This window comes from Salmo salar, chromosome 29 (genome assembly GCF_965601325.2).
Source record: "Salmo salar chromosome 29, fSalSal1, whole genome shotgun sequence".
Lineage (NCBI taxonomy): Eukaryota > Metazoa > Chordata > Actinopteri > Salmoniformes > Salmonidae > Salmo > Salmo salar.
The window spans coordinates 4,330,877-4,349,615 of record NC_138319.1 but is presented as its reverse complement, the minus strand read 5'-3'; the positions used below and the strand labels follow the sequence as shown (position 1 = coordinate 4,349,615).

The 18,739-nt window shown below is 42.5% G+C and overlaps 1 protein-coding gene across 5 annotated transcripts in view; it reads right to left on the bottom strand.

The window, feature by feature from the left end:
• The window catches only part of LOC106590044 (supervillin), a 174,883-nt gene extending 161,744 nt beyond the window's left edge, over nucleotides 1-13,139 (bottom strand). For all 5 annotated transcript variants that reach the window (XM_045710634.2, XM_082970651.1, XM_045710635.2 and 2 more), the window contains exon 1: nucleotides 12,759-13,139. In XM_045710634.2, the coding sequence (XP_045566590.2) occupies nucleotides 12,759-12,888 (130 nt within the window). In that variant the 5' untranslated portion in view covers nucleotides 12,889-13,139. The remainder of the gene's footprint in view (nucleotides 1-12,758) is intronic.
• Between the last annotated feature and the right edge of the window lie 5,600 nt (nucleotides 13,140-18,739).

The window sequence follows — 18,739 nt, the reverse complement described above, 5'->3', positions numbered from 1 at the left end:
TGTGACATATATGCTTGCTTTGAAAATGGCTGTGTGATTATTTTTGGCAGGGTACTCTGACATAATCTAATGTTTTGCTTTCCCTGTAAAGCCTTTTTGAAATCGGACAATGTGGTTAGATTAACGAGAGTCTTGTCTTTAAAATGGTGTAAAATAGTCATATGTTTGAGAAATTGAAGTTATAACATTTTTGAAGTATTTGTATTTCGCGCCACGCGATTCCACTGGCTGTTGACTAGGGTGGGTCGCAAACGTCCCACCTAGCCCATTGAAGTTAAAGTCACCGCCCGCCAATGTCAACCAAATAGAACATATCAGATGGCTGAGATATTGCACCATAACATTTAACTGACCAAACTGATTCATGTCTCCTGGGTATTTGTGTCACTAAAGAATTAATGGGCCAAATGTCTCAATCTTGGGGTCTCAATTTGAGGAGGGAGGGGATGTGCAAAGAACCCTTCAGTCCAGGGGGTAGAGAGCAAGAGTGAGCGAGAGGCCTTTCAAACACAAAACAGGGACAGTAAACTGTTCAAGGCTTATCAGAACATACAGTGCCGCCTGCTACTACCACACACACACACACACAGTCTGGATAACGTGTGAAATGCTTGATAAAGTATGCGATATCAACAGAGAGGTATATTTATGTGTGATTTAAATATTGACTGGCTTTCATCAAGCAGCCCACTCAAGAAAAGACTTCTACTCCCAAGCTATATTACTGCTAAATATTTAAAATATCTACCCGGACTATCTGCATTGAGCCCCTTTGCAGTAATTATTTTGACTCATCACATACGCTGCTGCTTATAATCTATCCTGTTGCCTAGTCACTTTACCCCTACCAAAATGCACATACCTACCTCAATGACTTTGTACCCCTGCACATTGACTCTGTACTGGTACTCAGTGTATGACACAAAGTTATCGTTAATCTTGTGTATTTATTTGACGTGGTATCTTTCTATTATCCTTCTATTTTTCTTTGCATTGTTGGGAAAGGCTCGTAAGTAAACATTTCAATGTTAGTTTACCAAACTTGAAACAAATAAAATGTTAATTGAAGTCACTCACTTAGACATCATATGAACATGGCATTTCATAGCAAAATGTGTAGAACTATAAAAACAGGAACATTCTCTCCATCCAATGGCTAAATTAGTATAATCACATTACATTTGTTTTAAAACTGCTAAGTTTTATCTCTGCCACATGGTAAAACGTGTAGAATTGCAGGACATGAACTTTAAAGCAGAAAATATTTCTCTCCGCCATCAAAAGGGGGGGTCACTAAAATGTTTTGCCTGCACGGTGGAGATTATATGGTAATACTGGTAATCAAAATGTGTTGTTTGGTGTCAAGTAATATGGCCACGAATTGATTGTGTGTAATTTTATGCTAACTTTAAAAAACATCTATTGTTTCAAGAGCCTAAAAACTACACTGAACAAAAATATAAATGTAACATGTAAAGTGTTGGTCCCATGTTTCATGAGCTGAAATAAAAGATTGCATACAAACAAAAAGCTTATTTCGCTCAACTTTCGCACACAAATTTGTTTACATCCCTGTTAGTGAGCATTTCTCCTTTGCCAAGATAATCCATCCACCTGGCAGGTGTGGCATATCAAGAAGCTGATTAAACAGCATGATCATTACACAGGTGCACCTTGTGCTGGGGACAATAAAAGAACACTAAAATGTGCAGTTGTCACAGCACAATGCCACCGATGTCTCAAGTTGAGGGAGCGTGCAATTGGAATGCTGAAGGCAAATGTCCACCAGAGCTGTTGCCAGATAATTGAATGTTAATTTATCTACCATAAGCCGCCTCCAACGTCGTTTTAGAGAATTTGGCAGCATGTCCAACCGGCCTCACAACCGCAGACCACGTGTAACAACGCCAGCCCAGGACCTCCATATCCGGCTTCTTCACCTGCGGGATCGTCAGAGACCAGTCCACCCGCATAGCTGATGAAACTGTGGGTTTGCACAACCAAAGATCAAAAACCGTCTCAGGGAAGCTCATTTGCATCCTCACCAGGGTCTTGACTTGACAGCAGTTCGTCATCGTAACCGACTTTGATGGCCACTGGCACGCTGGAGATGTTCTCGTCACGGATGAATCCCGGTTTCAACTGTATGGCAGACAGCGTATGGCGATGTGTGAGCAAGCAGTTTGCTTTTGTCAATGTTGTGAACAGAGTGCCCCATGGTGGGGGTGAAGTTATGGTATGGGCAGACATGGCAATTTGAATGCACAGAGATACCGTGACAAGATCCTGAGGCCCAATGTCGTGCAATTCATCCGCCGCCATCACCTCCTGTTTTGGCATGATAATTCACGGCCCCATGTCGCAAGGATCTGTATACAGTTCCTGGAAGCTAAAAATGTCCCAGTTCTTTCATGGCCTGCATACTCAGACATGTCACCCATTGAGCATGTTTGGGATGCTCTGGATCGATGTGTAGGACAGCGTGTTCCAGTTCCCGCCAATATTCAGCAACTTCGCACAGCTATTAAAGGCGTGGGAAAAAAATCCACAGGCACAATCAACAGCCTGATCAACTCTATGCGAAGGAGATGTTTCGCGCTGCATGAGGCAAATGGTGGTCACACCAGATACAGACTGGTTTTCTGATCCACGCATTCATGTGAACTACTGTATATAGATTAGGCCCTAATTATTTCATTTCAATTGACAGATTTCCTTGTATGAACTGTAACTCTGTAAATATTTTTGGGGCATGTTGCATTTATAAGAAGCTATTGTTTACCTTTTATTTTTCTAAATAAATTATGTCAATTTGTTCTGCTAGCTGCCCACCACTCTGAATATAATTTGTCCCCTCCAAGCCCAAAAGTGTAAGCACCCCTGATTTATAAAGTGCACTACATTTGACCAGAGCCTACAGTTGTGGTGGGTCTAACATTTGAAGTTCATATACCCAACCTCACACTTCTTCCACTTGTATGACTCACTATGAGACAGACCAGTCCACAGTGAAACAACCTCCCCCAAACCAATAATGCTCACTAGACAGATTTATATCCCCCCCATTTCCATCAATTACAAACCCTAAGCCAGCTCATTCGTCCAAGGTCTCGGAGTCTGAAAGGATGTGGGCAGCAATGGTCAATGTTGCCATATCTGTTCTGTCAAGTCTTGAGCTGCAGTCCAGTAGATAAACTAAACTCAACTTACAGACGGTAGGCAATTTAGGACACTAAAGACTTAGGACACGAAAGAGGCCGTTCTACTGACTCAAAAAAACGCCAAAAGAAAGATGCCCAGGGTCCCTGCTCATCTGTGTGAACGTGCCTTAGACATGCTACAAGAAGGCATGAGGACTGCAGATGTGGGCAGGGCAATAAATTGCAATGTCCGTACTGTGAGACACCTAAGACAGCGCTACAGGGAGACATGACAGACAGCTGTTCGTCCTCGCAGTGGCAGAACATGTGTAACAACACCTGCACAGGATCAGTACATCCGAACATCACACCTGCGGGACAGGTACAGGATGGCAACAACAACTGCCCAAGTTACACCAGGAATGCACAATCCCTCCATCAGTGCTCAGATTGTCCGCAATAGGCTGAGAGAGGCTGGACTGATGTCTTGTAGAGGCCTGTTGTAAGTCAGGTCCTCACCAGACGTCACCGGCAACAACGTCGCCTATAAGCACAAACCCACCGTCGCTGGACCAGACAGGACTGCCAAAAAGTGCTCTTCACTGACGAGTCGCGGTTTTGTCTCACCAGGGGTGATGGTCGGATTTGCGTTAATCGTCAAAGGAATGAGCTTTACGAGGCCTGTACTCTGGAGCGGGATCGATTGGGAGGTAGAGGGTCCAGTCATGGTCTGGGCCGGTGTGTCACAGCATCATCGGACTGAGCTTGTTGTCATTGCAGGCAATCTCAACGCTGTGCGTTACAGGGAAGACATCCTCCTCCCTCATGTGGTACCCATCCTGCAGGCTCAACCTGACATGACCCTCCAGCATGACAATGCCACCAGCCATACTGCTCGTTCTGTGTTTGATTTCCTACAAGACAGGAATGTCAGTGTTCTGCCATGGCCAGCGAAGAGCCCGGATCTCAATCCCATTGAGCACATCTGGGACCCATTGGATCGGAGGGTGAGGGCTAGGGCCATTTCACTCCAGAAATGTCCGGGATCTTGCAGGTGCCTTGGTAGAAGAGTGGGGTAACATCTTACAGCAAGAACTGTCAAATCTGGTGCAGTCCATAAGGAGGAGATGCACTTCAGTACTTAATGCAGCTGGTGACCACACCAGATACTGAATGTTTCTTTTGATTTTGACCCCCCCTTTGTTCAGGGACACATTATTCAATTTCTGTTAGCCACATGTCTGTGGAACTTGTTCAGTTTATGTCTCAGTTGTTGAATCTTGCTAACTCCATACAAATATTTACACATGTTAAGTTTGCTGAAAATAAACGCAGTTGACAGTGAGAGGACTTTTCTTTTTTTGCTGAGTTTAAGTCTGACATGCTCATCTGACTATAGGATATGGGTTCAAAACGGAGTCCAGAACTATTTTAGTAAAGATTTAACATAATATCTCCACCGCATCCCCATACATACAACATGACCAGTTCCAGTTAGAACTGCTGGGGGAAAAAGGTTACATTAAAAGGGGGTTAGTGAGTTACGTCTTTGTGTTTGTGGATAGTGGGGGTGTTTGGTCATGGCCCAAAAAGACCGTCAGACTTTGGAGGACACGGTAATTGAAAAATCATGTGGAGATTCCATGCTGCATGGGCTGGGCTTTAGGCTGAGGCTCGTACACACACACACACACAGCTCGGATAACCCTTCTGAAAAAACAGAGAACCCCCCCCCCCCTTACATCCAGCAGCAGCAGTGGGGGGGGGGGGGGGGGGGGGTGTAATGTTTAGATCCCTACTCCACATGGCTGAGGTCTGTTGTTGATCCACCAACTGCATCACCGTGGAGACATGCCACAAAAGATGTCATTGAAAAATGTAGCGAATGACTGACATACCTGAAACAGTGAAAGAGAGCTACATAGAGAGAGGCTTTCTAGAGTTGAAGACAGCCATGACCCCAGCAAGATGATTTAACCATCTTCCTACTGTGAGAACTAGAGCCCGCAGGCTATACAGTCAACCTCAGTGAAGCATATAGGCCTAGTACTCCACCCTGGCAAGAGGTGCTTTCTTAGCAGGAGGTGATTTTCTGACTTTCATCCCAGGTTCAGAGCGTAGGGGAAAGCTGACATAACAAACCTACTATGAACACCTGCTATACAGTCCCTCTTTCACAATGTTTTGATGCTTTAGTCTAATCTAAGATCTCAATGTGATTTATGGCAGAGGCAGACACCAGCAACCGTTTATGCAGTGATCATCAGTCATTCCAACCCAAACATCTGAGTGCCTGCCAGCCTGAAACCCAGGAACTGTTTAATTGCCTTTGTCCCTCACATTAGTGAACACTTAAAGTAGATAATGTGTGTGCAAACTCCAGATTTCTTGGGGTAGGGAGGGAAATAATATGGCTTGCAAATAGCATTTAGTCCCATAAATGTGAATACCGCACAAATGAATGGGCCTGGAATTATGGCACTCAGGATTTTCCTGGATTTATGAATGTCTTCAATGAGATACACCGTTTTCATTATCTTTTACAAAACGTTTGGTTACCATGCACTAATGAACATGACCCTGCCGTTAGCCCAGGGCTGGTCGAGCACCAGGCCCTCTACTGCACCTCCCCTGCAATGCTGCTGCTGTTCAGTAGCTTCAAAGCAGATCAGGAATGCCCTGTTACCTCTTGGAAAAGTAATCTACTCTAGATAACACCATGCAGTTCCTCAACATACTCACAGCAAACCAATTGAGTTCATGTGGTTGGTTTTATGTGATAACTTGGGTGGAATTGAGAATAATTATTTCTGTACATAGTTGTAAATTGCTTGGGGAGATTTCAGGATTAACATCCGACCTGCTATAGCATTATTCATACATTGTATTTTGGATATTGTTGTACTTTTGGAGAACACACAGAGAGGTGTTGTTTGAGGGATTTTATACAACGAGTGGGTCTAATCCTGAATGCTGACTGGTTAAAAGCTCATTCCAGCCGGTGTCTATTCCACAAGTTACCACCAGCTAAATCTATGAAGGCAAAATACCCACTTACTCCATTACAGCTGATCCACTGTCTCAACAGCCCAGCCAGGCAATTTATAAACTTGCTCTCCACTCATAAAAAGCCTCTAGACATTATCTCACATTTCTTTTTAACTAACATTTAATTTAACAGTGGAAATTTGTATAAAACTTGCTGTCTGTCTCTCCGACATTTGCAACATTGTAATTCGATCCACCGCTGTCCCATAGTAATGAGCGTGTCGGGAGTCAGGATGAGAGACAGGCAGGCAGCTTTTCTCAGCCAGTCGAAATAATGAATCAGTATATATATATATATATATATATATATATATATATATATCACACACAAAGATCTATCTATAGAAAACAAGTAGAACAAAATGAAGGGCAACTAGTTTGCAGTCTTTCCAGCTTTAGTTTGAAGTGATTGTGTTAGATGTGTTGTTGGCTAGCTCCACTGAGCAACAGTGTCCTGACGAGAGAGCACATTTTCTATGCCAGGCAAAATCGCGCCTCATTAGCTCATTGTTATGGATGTATCCAAATAAATGTCACTAGAAAACAGCTTGAACAAACACAAATGCAGCTCCGTTGCTGTTATTCTGGCGCATTACTTTTTGACATGACTAAGTTAGCCGTAGTTGGCTAGCTAGCAAGCAAGGGATAAGAACATTACCAGCCAGTATGGCAATGGAACATTTAAAGCGAACGACTGGGTCGCGTCAATACAGTAGATACAGAACAAAACACTGAACAACGACCAGCCGGCTTGGGTAGGACCCCTAGGTTTGTGTCGGGACTATATCTTGTGGAAGGATAAAATGGTATGAATAACTTCATCAAAATAATGTTTAATGAAAATGTGTAAATTATTATTTGAATATGTTGGTAACCCATTGTATAAAAGTGATAATGCCCTCGAAGCCGGTGTTTGGAGGATATATTGGCACTTGGCCTTGTCTCGGGCCTAACAACACCCGTGGCAATATATCCTCCAAATACCAGCTTCTCAGGCATTATCATTTAAACATTCTGTACGTATCAATCAACATTGTTTATGAGATGTTTTACACACATCACCATGGCAACAAAGCCCACCCGAAACATTATCCTCTCATCCATCGCATAACTTCATCAGAACCTAATAGAGAGAGAGGAGCCAGAGGGACCACAGCACAGGGTGAGTCCTCCTGGTCAAAAGTAACGCACTATATAGGGAACGAGGTGCCTTTTGGGACGCACACAGTCATTATGGCATCATCCTGCTCTGTATCTCTGCTGCTTTAAGGCTACATTAGACAGGTGGAGACCCTCTTCACCAAACACCGACTCATTCTTCACAACAGAGGAGACAGAGCAGAGCAAACGTCCAACATCAGGGCACTCAATGTGCTTCCAATCCCCACAACAAGAGGGTCTGTGTTGGAGGAGGAGAGGAGGCTGAGGGCCTGTGAACCCCAACAGACTATGTAACCACGGCTACAGCAGAGCAGTTCCTCACTGAAACAGAGGTTGGAACTCTGGATACACATACTGGGCTGACAGGCAAACACAAAGGTTGCATCCCAAATGGCACCCTCTTCCCTATACAGTGCACTAGTTATGACCAGAGCCCTATGGGCCCTTATCAAAAGTAGTTCACAATAGGGTGCCATTTGGGAACACATTCAGAGAGCCCGAGTATTAGTCCGACGATGTTAGCTTATACTGGGGGGGTTCATAGATAATCATCCCCAGGTGTGAAGGGGCTAGATCAGTCCAGGCCAGCTATGGCATTATGGGATGGATGGACTGTGATGGTCAAGGGACTAAGATGGGTCCAGTTGCCAAGGTGATACAATGGTCATATAACAACACCATGCGTCTCTCAAATGGTACCCAAACAACTTTTTGGACTGGTCAAAAGTAGTGCACTATATAGGGAAAAGGCTACCATTTGGGACAGCGGTTAGGCTCTCCTGTTTCTACCACCACACCACAGACAATTAGGGAGTCATCCAAAACAGTGCTTACCATGCAGTCATACTATGGCCTAGCTCCAGTCATCGCTTTCATCTGACGCCATATTACTAATCCTCTGTTAGTCTTCAGTTCAACAGACAGCGCTACAGATGTCGGGGCGGCAGGCAGCCTATCGGTTAAGAGAGTTGAGCCAGTAACCGAAAGGTCGCTGGTTCGAATCCCTGAGCCGACTAAGCACTTTATTACAATTGCTTCTGAAAGTCGCTCTGGATAAGAGTGTCTGCAAGACGTCAGCAAGTAAAAGGAGCTGATCTTGGACTACAGGAAATGGAGGGCCGAGCACATTCTCATTCACAATCAATGTGGCTGTATTGGAGCATGTCGAGAGCTTCAAGTTCCTTGGTGTCCACATCACTAAGGATCTATCATGGTCCAAACATATCAACACAGTCATGAAGAGGGCACAACAACTCCTCCTCCCCCTCAGGAGGCTGAAAAGATTTGGCATGGGCACTTTATTACAATTGCTTCTGAAAGTCGCTCTGGATAAGAGTGTCTGCAAGACGTCAGCAAGTAAAAGGAGCTGATCTTGGACTACAGGAAATGGAGGGCCGAGCACATTCTCATTCACAATCAATGTGGCTGTATTGGAGCATGTCGAGAGCTTCAAGTTCCTTGGTGTCCACATCACTGAGCCGACTGAGCCTCAAAACGTTATACAGCTGCACCGTGGAGAGCATCTTGACTGGCTGCATCACCGCTTGGTGTAGTAACTGCTTGGCATCTGACCTCAAGGCGCTACACAGGGCAGTGCGTAAGGCCCAGTATATGTGGGCTGAGCTCCCTGCCACCCATACCAGGCGGTGTCAGAGTAAGGCCCTAAAAATGTTCAAAGACTCCAGCCACCCAAGTCATAGACTGTTCTCTCTGCTACCACACAGCAAGTGATACCGATGCACCAACCAACAGGACCCTGAACAACTTCTACCACAAAACTGAGACTGCCAAATAGTTATCTGCATTCACCCTTTTTGCACTAACTTTGACTCATCACTTACGCTGCTGCTACTTTTTATTTTCTATCCTGTCACATAGTCACTTTATTCCTAGTTATATGTACATATCTACCTCAATTACCTTGTAGCCCTGCACATCTACTCAGTACTGGTACCCCATGTATATATCCAAGTTATCATTACTTGTGTATTTATTATTACTTTTCTAATTTTCTTTCTCTGCATTGTGGGAAGTGCCCGTGAATATGCATTTCACTGTTAGTCGACACCTGTTGTAATTGTATTTGAAATGACTAAAATGTAAGTCAAGGACAACCCCAGTGGCTGATTTCAGTGGTGAAATATGGTGCCAATGAACTTGTATGGAGTAGAGAGGAAGATAAACGAATAACAGTTCAAATGTTAATGGACGAACATCTCTGGGAAAAACATGTGACTCATCCTCAAATGACTCAGTTTCAACTCATCCTGTTTTATTAAAGTTATTATCCTGATTTTTTTTCTCTCAAAGATGAATATAAAGTTGTTTCTTTAGCAATAATTTATTCCATAAGGTTGTCAGATCAATTCTGAGAGTAAACAAACCAAGGATAGATTTTGTAATAGTCCAGAAAATAAAAAGCGAATAATTTGCAGACATCATAACATGGAAATTCAGCGAGACAGATTGACATCACTTCTTGACTGACTGTTAAAGAGAGAGAAAAAAAAAAGTATTTACTGCTACTTCACTGCATGCTTGTGGTGCTTTCCTAACCTGACAGTACAGTTGCTTGGGGTACAAACATAGAAATAGAATCTCCTTCTAGTTCAGTGGTAGAAACGTCATCGTTATCAGCATCACATTGTTTGCAAAACTGCCCCATAGGATGGGGCCCTGGTCAAAATGTGTGCACTATATAGAGAATAGGGTGCCATTTGGGACGTAACCACAATCTTCTCCAGTTACTATGGAGAATCAAGGCTGGGTAAGTAGTGACTGCACCACCCATTCCTTAGTAATAAGATCATATCACAAAGGAAGGTAAATACTAGTAATAATATGGCCCTCATCACCCCAGCCCAGCCATCCATCCCATTCCCCTATACTGATCAAGAATGATGCTTTCATCTCTGACTGAGGTCAAGCTACAAACACGAGAGGAAAGTATTAGCCTTCAAGACCACTTCCAAGTGTGAAGTAGTACAACAACATAAAGCTCTAATATAATAGGAAGAGGGAGTCTTTGTAATTATACTACGGAGTAGTTCTTTATTTTGGCAGGTACTGTTATACCTACGCTACAGTACCTGCCAAATAAGGAGGAATAACATAGCACTCTAGTTTATTGGTCTCAGTGTTCTACCTTGAACTTGGACCGACAACAACGCCGTCTGAAATTAGTTTATGAAAACAGGCCTAATGAGCATTGAGTCCTACATATACAGCAGTCAGTCAGTTAGCAACATGCTCAAGAGCAAGACAGAAAGAGGACATGCGATCAGAGAGACTTACAGTAGAATGGACTTGTGTCCCAAATGGCAGTATTCCCTACAGTGCCTTCAGAAAGTATTCACACCCTTTGACTTATTCCAAGTTGTTGTGTTACAGCCTGAATCCTCACCCATCTACACACAATACCAAAGTGAAAACATGCTTTTCAAAATGTTTGCAAATTTGTTGAAAATGAAATAAAGAAAAGTATGTACATGTAACCGATGTGAAATGGCTAGTTAGTTAGCGTTTCAATCAGTGACGTCACTCGCTCTGAGACCTGAAGTGGTTGTTCCCCTTGCGTTGCAAGGGCCGCGGCTTTTGTGGCGCGATGGGTAACGATGCTTCGTGGGGTGTCAGTTGTTGATGTGTGCAAGGGTCCCTGGTTCGAGCCCAGGTTGGGGTGAAGAGAGGGACGGAACCTACACTGTTACATACACACACCCGAGTCAATACTTTGTTGAAGCACCTTGGCAGCAATTATAGCTGTGAGTCTTTCTGGGTAAGTCTAAGAGCTTTCCACACCTGGATTGTGCAACACTTGCCCATTAAGCTCTCAAATTGGTTGTTGATCATTGCTAGACAACCATTTTCAGGTCTTGCCATAGATTTTAAAGTAGATGTGTGAAAACTGTAACTCAGCCACTCAGGGAAATTCACTGTCTTCTTGGTAAGCAACTCCATTGTAGACTTGGCCTTGTGTTTTAGGTTATTATCCTGCTGAAAGGTGAATCCATCTCCTAGTGTCTGGTGGAAAGCAGACTGAACCAGGTTTTCCTTTAGGATTTTGCCTGTGCTTAACTCCATTCTGTTTCTTTTTTTATCCAGAAAAACTCCCCAGTCCTTAACGATTACAAGCATACCCATAACATGAGGCAGCCACCACCCTAAACTTATTTAGGCTTGCTATAACTAAGGGCTTGAATACTTATTGAATCAAGACATTTCAACTTTTCATTTTGTATTAATTTGTAAACAATTTCCAAAAACATAATTCCACTGACATTATGGGTATATTTTGTAAAGGCCAGTGACAAATCTCAATTGAATCCATTTTAAGTTCAGGCTGTAACAACAAATGTACTTAGGTAACTGATGGGCATTAAACCTAGGTAAACCCCATCCATAGGCCTATATACACAAAAGTATGTGGACAACACTTCAAATTAGTGCATTCGGCTACTCCAGCACACACCAGTTGCTGACAGGTGTATAAAACCGAGCACACGGCCATGCAATCTCCATAGACAAACATTGACAGTAGAATGGTCCGTACCGAAGAGCTCAGTGACTTTCAACGTGGCACCTCATAGGATGCCATCTTTCCAACAAGTCAGTTCTTCAAATTTCTGCCGTGCTAGAGCTGCCTTTGCGAACTGTATGTGCTGTTATTGTGTGTGTTCATGATGTTGTGTTTATCACAAAGCCTCAAAAGAAGAGGCTGCTAAGTGCAGAATGAGGTCCAGCTTGTGTGTATGGCTTTAGGTGTAGACCACAGCAAAGAACATCAACATATAACATGCAGTCTTTTCTCCCAAGATATATAGGCTACCTGCCTATTGTTAGGCCCATTCCCCTGGACTCCAGTCCTGGATGCTGAGGTATTAGGTGACATGTTGTTTGGGTAATGTTCAAAAATGTTCTACTAACAAAATTTCACTTTCATTATGGGGTATTGTGTGTATATCAGTGACACAAAATCTCAATGTAAATCAATGTTAAATTCCGTCTGTAACAACAAGATTTGGAAAAAGTAAAGGGGGTGTATATTTTATGGAAAAGAGATGTATGTTTCTGGATGATGCACCATCCTGCCTTGTTGACAACATGATCGAAAGTGCAGATTACAGTTCGATTCAAATTTGCCGATTCACGTGCCATAGATCCGTGCAACGCGGCTCAGGTTAATTGAACAATCAGGGCATGTTCCAAATGTGACGTGATAGATAGCGTACAGTGCGCAATCAAAGGGGAGCGCTGCATGTTTTTGTTGCACTACTGTGCAATGTTAATTGATTGATTGCACTTATGAACAAAACTAACAGCCCAACAAAGAATGCGTTGAAACATTAACATTTTTAAATTTTTAAATTAGTCATTTGGTGAGAGGAAAAACAATCCGTGAAATGAACTTACCAATGCCACTGTTGAATTTTAAACGATATGACAAGTTATGGCTGATGTCCCCGAATATTCTGATGTGAAAGTTATTTATTTGTCCACTGCTATTTCTAACAAACGCTAATGTTTGCGAGAGAAATCTCATCAGGCGTTACTATACATTTGAACATCATTTTCCCGAAGTATTTAGAATGTCAACTCTCCACACGCTCTAATGCATTATTCAAAGTCATCTTCAATCACCTAAGATCGCCTACTGTTTCTTTTAGAAAAGTAAATACGAACGCTGTCCGGAGAGAAACTGACGATTCCGAGTAGTCTTGCTCAATTGCAAACTCTCGTTGTATAGGAACGCAAGTACGACTGTAATTCACTTTCGCCTGCTTGCAAACTTCTCCACTGTTGCCTTGTGCTCGTAGTTTCCGGACAACATTAACCATTTCTTAAAGGAGCAGACCTATCAGGGCATGATCCAAAGCTGTGGCGACTTTGCAAAGCCACTCAAAGTCACCTGTATTGAGTAGACACACCACTTGAACCAACAAACATAATCATTCAGATTAGCCAGGTTGAAAAGGAACCAAAGTGTATCTATTTTTGTTTTCCACACACACACACACACACACACACACACACACACACACACACACACACACACACACACACACACACACACACACACACACACACACACACGACCAGCAGGGGAGAGGCAAAGTGCCTTGGCCTGAAATGACTGATGGGGTCAATATGATTCCAATGGACAATCAATGGTCAGTCTTAGTTAATGGAATGCACTAGACCAGACCAGAGGTCCTCTTTCCATTACAATGTCCATAAATAAACCAGAACATTCACGCTGCACTATACTCAGACACTGCCAGTCTGTCACACACTTTACATTGCTGTCTCTGTGGTATGTACTGTACTATTGGCCAGGGAAACATTGACACATTAGGACATACAGCATCACCTTCCAACATAATGACTGTGTATGGAAACAAAACAAAAAACAATCAATCTATTTTATGTTACTCATGCCCTTACTATTTGTCTATATTTTCCCATCAGTGGGATTTGAATCCCTGTCCACCCTGTCCACTCCACTGGGCAGAGAGTCTCATCTTGGCCAAGGACAGGTAACCAGGGGAGGGGGGTGTTGCTAGGAGCAACCAGCTGGTTGCAAACAAATGGAGTCTTCAGTCATAGTCATGTCTTTGGATGGGGCCCTTATTAGTCAGAGGGTAACACTTTACATTAAGGTATACACTTTAAAGGGATGTATAAGTACATATACATGGTGAATAAACAGAATATACAGACAATGAATATAATATAGAAGAATTTACACATAATCTACATACAGTATAATACAGCTATCATGGCTATACACTACTTTAAATATTATTATTATTTTTACCTTAATTTAACTAGGCAAGTCAGTTAAGAACAAATTCTTATTTACAATGACGGCCTACCAAAAGGCAAAATGCCTCCTGCGGTGACGGGGGCTGGGAGAAAATTTTAAAAAATTTAAAAAATCAGACAAAACACACATCACGACAAGAGACACCACAACACTACATAAAGAGAGACCTAAGGCAACAACATAGCATGGCAGCAACACATGAAAACATTTCATGGTAGCATCACAACTCGACAACAACATGGTAGCAACACAACATGGTAGGAGGACAAAACATGGTACAAGCATTAATGGGCACAGACAACGGCACAAAGGACAAGAAGGTAGAGACATCAATACAGTATGCGAAGCAGCCACAATTATCAGTAGGAGTGTCCATGATGGAGTCTTTAAATGAAGAGATGGAGATAAAGTCATTTTTATCTGAATATCAAATCATTTCTGGGTAACAATCAATTACCTTAATGTGATTATTTTCAATTAAAATGGTCAAAAATAAACAAAAATAGCTTCTTAGCTAAAAGCAATTTCTCAAGTAAGAATTTTGCTAGGACTGTCTGGGAGTGGTCTGAGTGAGGGACATAATTGGAGCAGCCTAATGGAAGGGATATGTAACCTGAAAACTAGCTGTTACTGGCAGAGATGTTTGAAACTCTCTTTGTTATTGGTCTATTAACTTAAAGCAACTGTCCAGTGTTTCCAGGTTTCTACGAAATATGACCTAGAATTAAATACAATATGAGTTAAAATGTGTAACTAAGTATGTTAAACAGCTTTTCTTTGTTGGAATGGTGTGGGCGTACCCCAACAACAGAACGGTGTAGGCGTATATACCAGTCATTAAAAATGTTCATGCAAGTAGACCTCTGATTGGCCAGCTCATCTTCCTCAGGACAATGACATACTTCCTCAGGAGAATGTTTGAGAATTGAGGATGTTTGAGAATGTTTGAGGTTGGGTTTTTGAGGTGTTTTTATGCTTTGGCCACACATATGAGTATAGGATGAGTTAACAACATTATTTGGGTATGAGTCAACAGAATATTAACTTTTACTTTAAACTGCCTAGTGATGTCCCCAGGCAGGCCAAAACTCCACCCATTCAAAACAAGCTGAATTTTCAAACAGCTCTTACATTATTGGAATTTTCACAATTTCACAGTATTATTCCAACCTCATAGTGTGAAAATATCATATAAAACCCAGGAAAATCACATTTCTGATTGTGCAGGACCTTTAAGAATTATTTTATAAGTCCTTATACCAAAGCATATCAAAGTGTATCCTTATATCAAAGTGTTACCAGTAGGGGTACTTAGCGAAAGTATTCAGTTAATCCATATACCGTAGTTAGGGCAATTATATTACAAAGTTATGTATTGCTGTGGTTTTGATGGCATTACTCATTCTGGGAATTATATTATGCAGATGACATGGTGGCATAGATAGAGGACCCTTTGTTTGCAGGGAATTATAATTCCAAAGAAAATTGGTCCTTATGTTACATAGCGAGCGCTATCAAAATGGCATGACAATAAACAATAACAAGAGATCACAGGGAAATTATACATAATAGAGTCAAGGCATGGAATAAATACATATGATAGATTACAAATTACAGTAAATCTGAGACCAACGTGTCTCAGCTATGAAAGGATGGAGAGACAGACAGATGTTGTCATTTCCTTCATGTCACTGTGACCTTCTTATGTTGCGGTGCTGATATGAAAGATTTCTTGGAGCCTGATGGACTGTGTGTGTGTGTGTGTGTGTGTGTGTGTGTGTGTGTGTGTGTGTGTGTGTGTGTGTGTGTGTGTGTGTGTGTGTGTGTGTGTGGGTGTGTGTGTGTGTGTGTGTGTGCGTGTGTGCGTGCGTGTGTGTCCCAAATGGCATCCTATTCCTTATATAATGCACTACTTTTGACAACAGCCCTATGAGCCCTGTTTAAAAGTAGTGCACTATAAAGGGAACAGGGTGCCATTTTGGACTCACCCTGTGTTTCTAAATCCACCCTAAATCTGAAAGAAATATAGCCAGTTAGATGCCATAAATAAGGCCAGCCTTCAAAGCTATGGCTCTCATGCGGATAAGGAGCAGTTTGACAACAATTCCATTTGGCATTTAATACACAATAAACATACAGTATGTGTCCCACAAGCAAAGGATTTGAAGTTTTCAGCTGTGTAGGATGACATTGCACGGATGGATTTTGCATCAGTACCCAAGGTGCCTGAGCCTGAAGAGCAAAGGGAACCAGAACAGTTGAGACACTCCAAGTTACTGTGAATGTTGGATGTATGGCCTATAACATTTGAAGTGGTTCAATGGCACATGAAAGCAGCTGAATTATTAGTCAAACTGGTATAAATAATTTCAACACGGGTCCTTAGTTCCCCTCTCCATGCCCGTATAAGGTGAAAAGATGATCATAATGACATGATGTACCCAGCCAAAGAAACTGCTCATCACTTTACAGTGTCAGTAGTACCCCACCTCAACCTCTAACTAACTGAATCTGTTATCCATTCCCTCACACTAGTACTGATAAATGCGATCACTCCAATTGAACTATAGTTGTCTTTACTGACATCCATTGTGGTAGTATGGGAAGTCTCTGTCTCTCTGTCATTGTCTGAGTCACAGACACATACTGTATCTCAATGACAAAGAACAACACATATCCCAACATATATTAATAGTCTGACTGTCTGTCACCCTGAAGCTTGTCTGATAACATGTGTGTGTGTGTGTGTGTGTGTGTGTGTGTGTGTGTGTGTGTGTGTGTGTGTGTGTGTGTGTGTGTGTGTGTGTGTGTGTGTGTGTGTGTGTGTGTGTGTGTGTGTGTGTGTGTGTGTGACTTATTAAAGACAAGACTGGAATAGCCCGGAGCCTGGGATTCATACTCCCAGGCAGACAACAGAAGACGTCATGTACTGCAAATTACGTCTGCCAGGCTCCTTGGAACGCAACGTGTAGGTGTGTGTGTGTGTGTGTGTGTGTGTGTGTGTGTGTGTGTGTGTGTGTGTGTGTGTGTGTGTGTGTGTGTGTGTGTGTGTGTGTGTGTGTGTGTGTGTGTGTGTGTGTGTGTGTGTGTGTGTGTTAAATATGCCAGTCTCCTTTGAAGTGATGACTGTTTTCAGCATGTAGAAACCACTTCGGGGGTAACACAACAGACACATTACAGTATGACTGTGTCCTTGTAAAGGTTTCAAACAATTACATTCGAACAAGTCAACAACGCAGCTTTAAAAAAATATTGAGTATGCTGTCTTTGAAGAGGCCTTGTTGAATCCCTTGCTGTATAATAGTTTATTGACCGAAATATCTGACCCCTAGCAATTGTTCATATTCAACTTTTCTTGCCCTCCCTCTTTTGTGTAAACTCGTCATCACACATTTTACCTTATTGTGTAAGATTTGGTAGAACTGTGTCATTTTAACTTGTCTAGTTAAATAAAGGTTAAATAATATAAAAAATGAAAGAATCTCTCTCCCTCTCTCTGTCTCTCTCCTCTTTCTCTCTCTCTCTGTCTCTGTCTCTGTCTCTGTGTCTGTGTACATGCATGTGTGCGTGCTCTCCCTCCCCATTCTGTTTCTCTCTCACTAACTGGTAAGCTCCAGTAATGAGGTCAAGCTAGCAGTAGTGGCTACACTACAATACCTCTTTCATTACAGCATTTCTACTACAGTATGTCATACAGTATGTCATGCAGTGGGCACTGTTATTATGTACCTCATATGACAGTCTCCAAATCTTATTTAGAGTCCTAAATAGAGATATATTGCTCTGATCTGATCTTTTGTTATCTCATCAAAAATTTGAAAGAAGAAGCCAACAAAGAGCACCCTATTCCTATCTGGTCAAAAGTAGTGCACTATTTACTTACTTAGTCCCCTTCGTTCCTATGTGGACCATAAGGTTTCCACGAGAGAGTGCCACTGCTGCCGATCTTTCTTTTTGTGGATGGTTTTCCATGACAGGCCACTGTCCTTTTCCCATCTGCTGTCCAGTGAAGGGCTGTCTTTGGGAATGCAGGCTCATTCATTCGGCATACATTCATTCATTCTCTCTCTCGGAGGACCTGAGCCCTAGGACTATGCCTCAGGACTACCTGGCATGATGACTCCTTGCTGTCCCCAGTCCACCTGGCCATGTTGCTGCTCCAGTTTCAACTGTTCTGCCTGCGGCTATGGAACCCTGACCTGTTCACCGGACGTGCAACCTGTCCCAGACCTGCTGTTTTCAACTCTCTAGAGACAGCAGGAGCGGTAGAGATACTCTCAATGATCGGCTATGAAAAGCCAACTGACATTTACTCTTGAGGTGCTGACTTGTTGCTCCCTCGACAACTACTGTGATTATTATTATTTGACCATGCTGGCCATTTATGAACATTTGAACATCTTGGCCATGTTCTGTTATAATCTCCACCCGGCACAGCCAGAAGAGGACTGGCCACCCCTCATAGCCTGGTTCCTCTCTAGGTTTGTTCCTAGGTTTTGGACTTTCTAGGGAGTTTTTTCTAGCCACCGTGCTTCTACACCTGCATTGCTTGCTGTTTGGGGTTTTA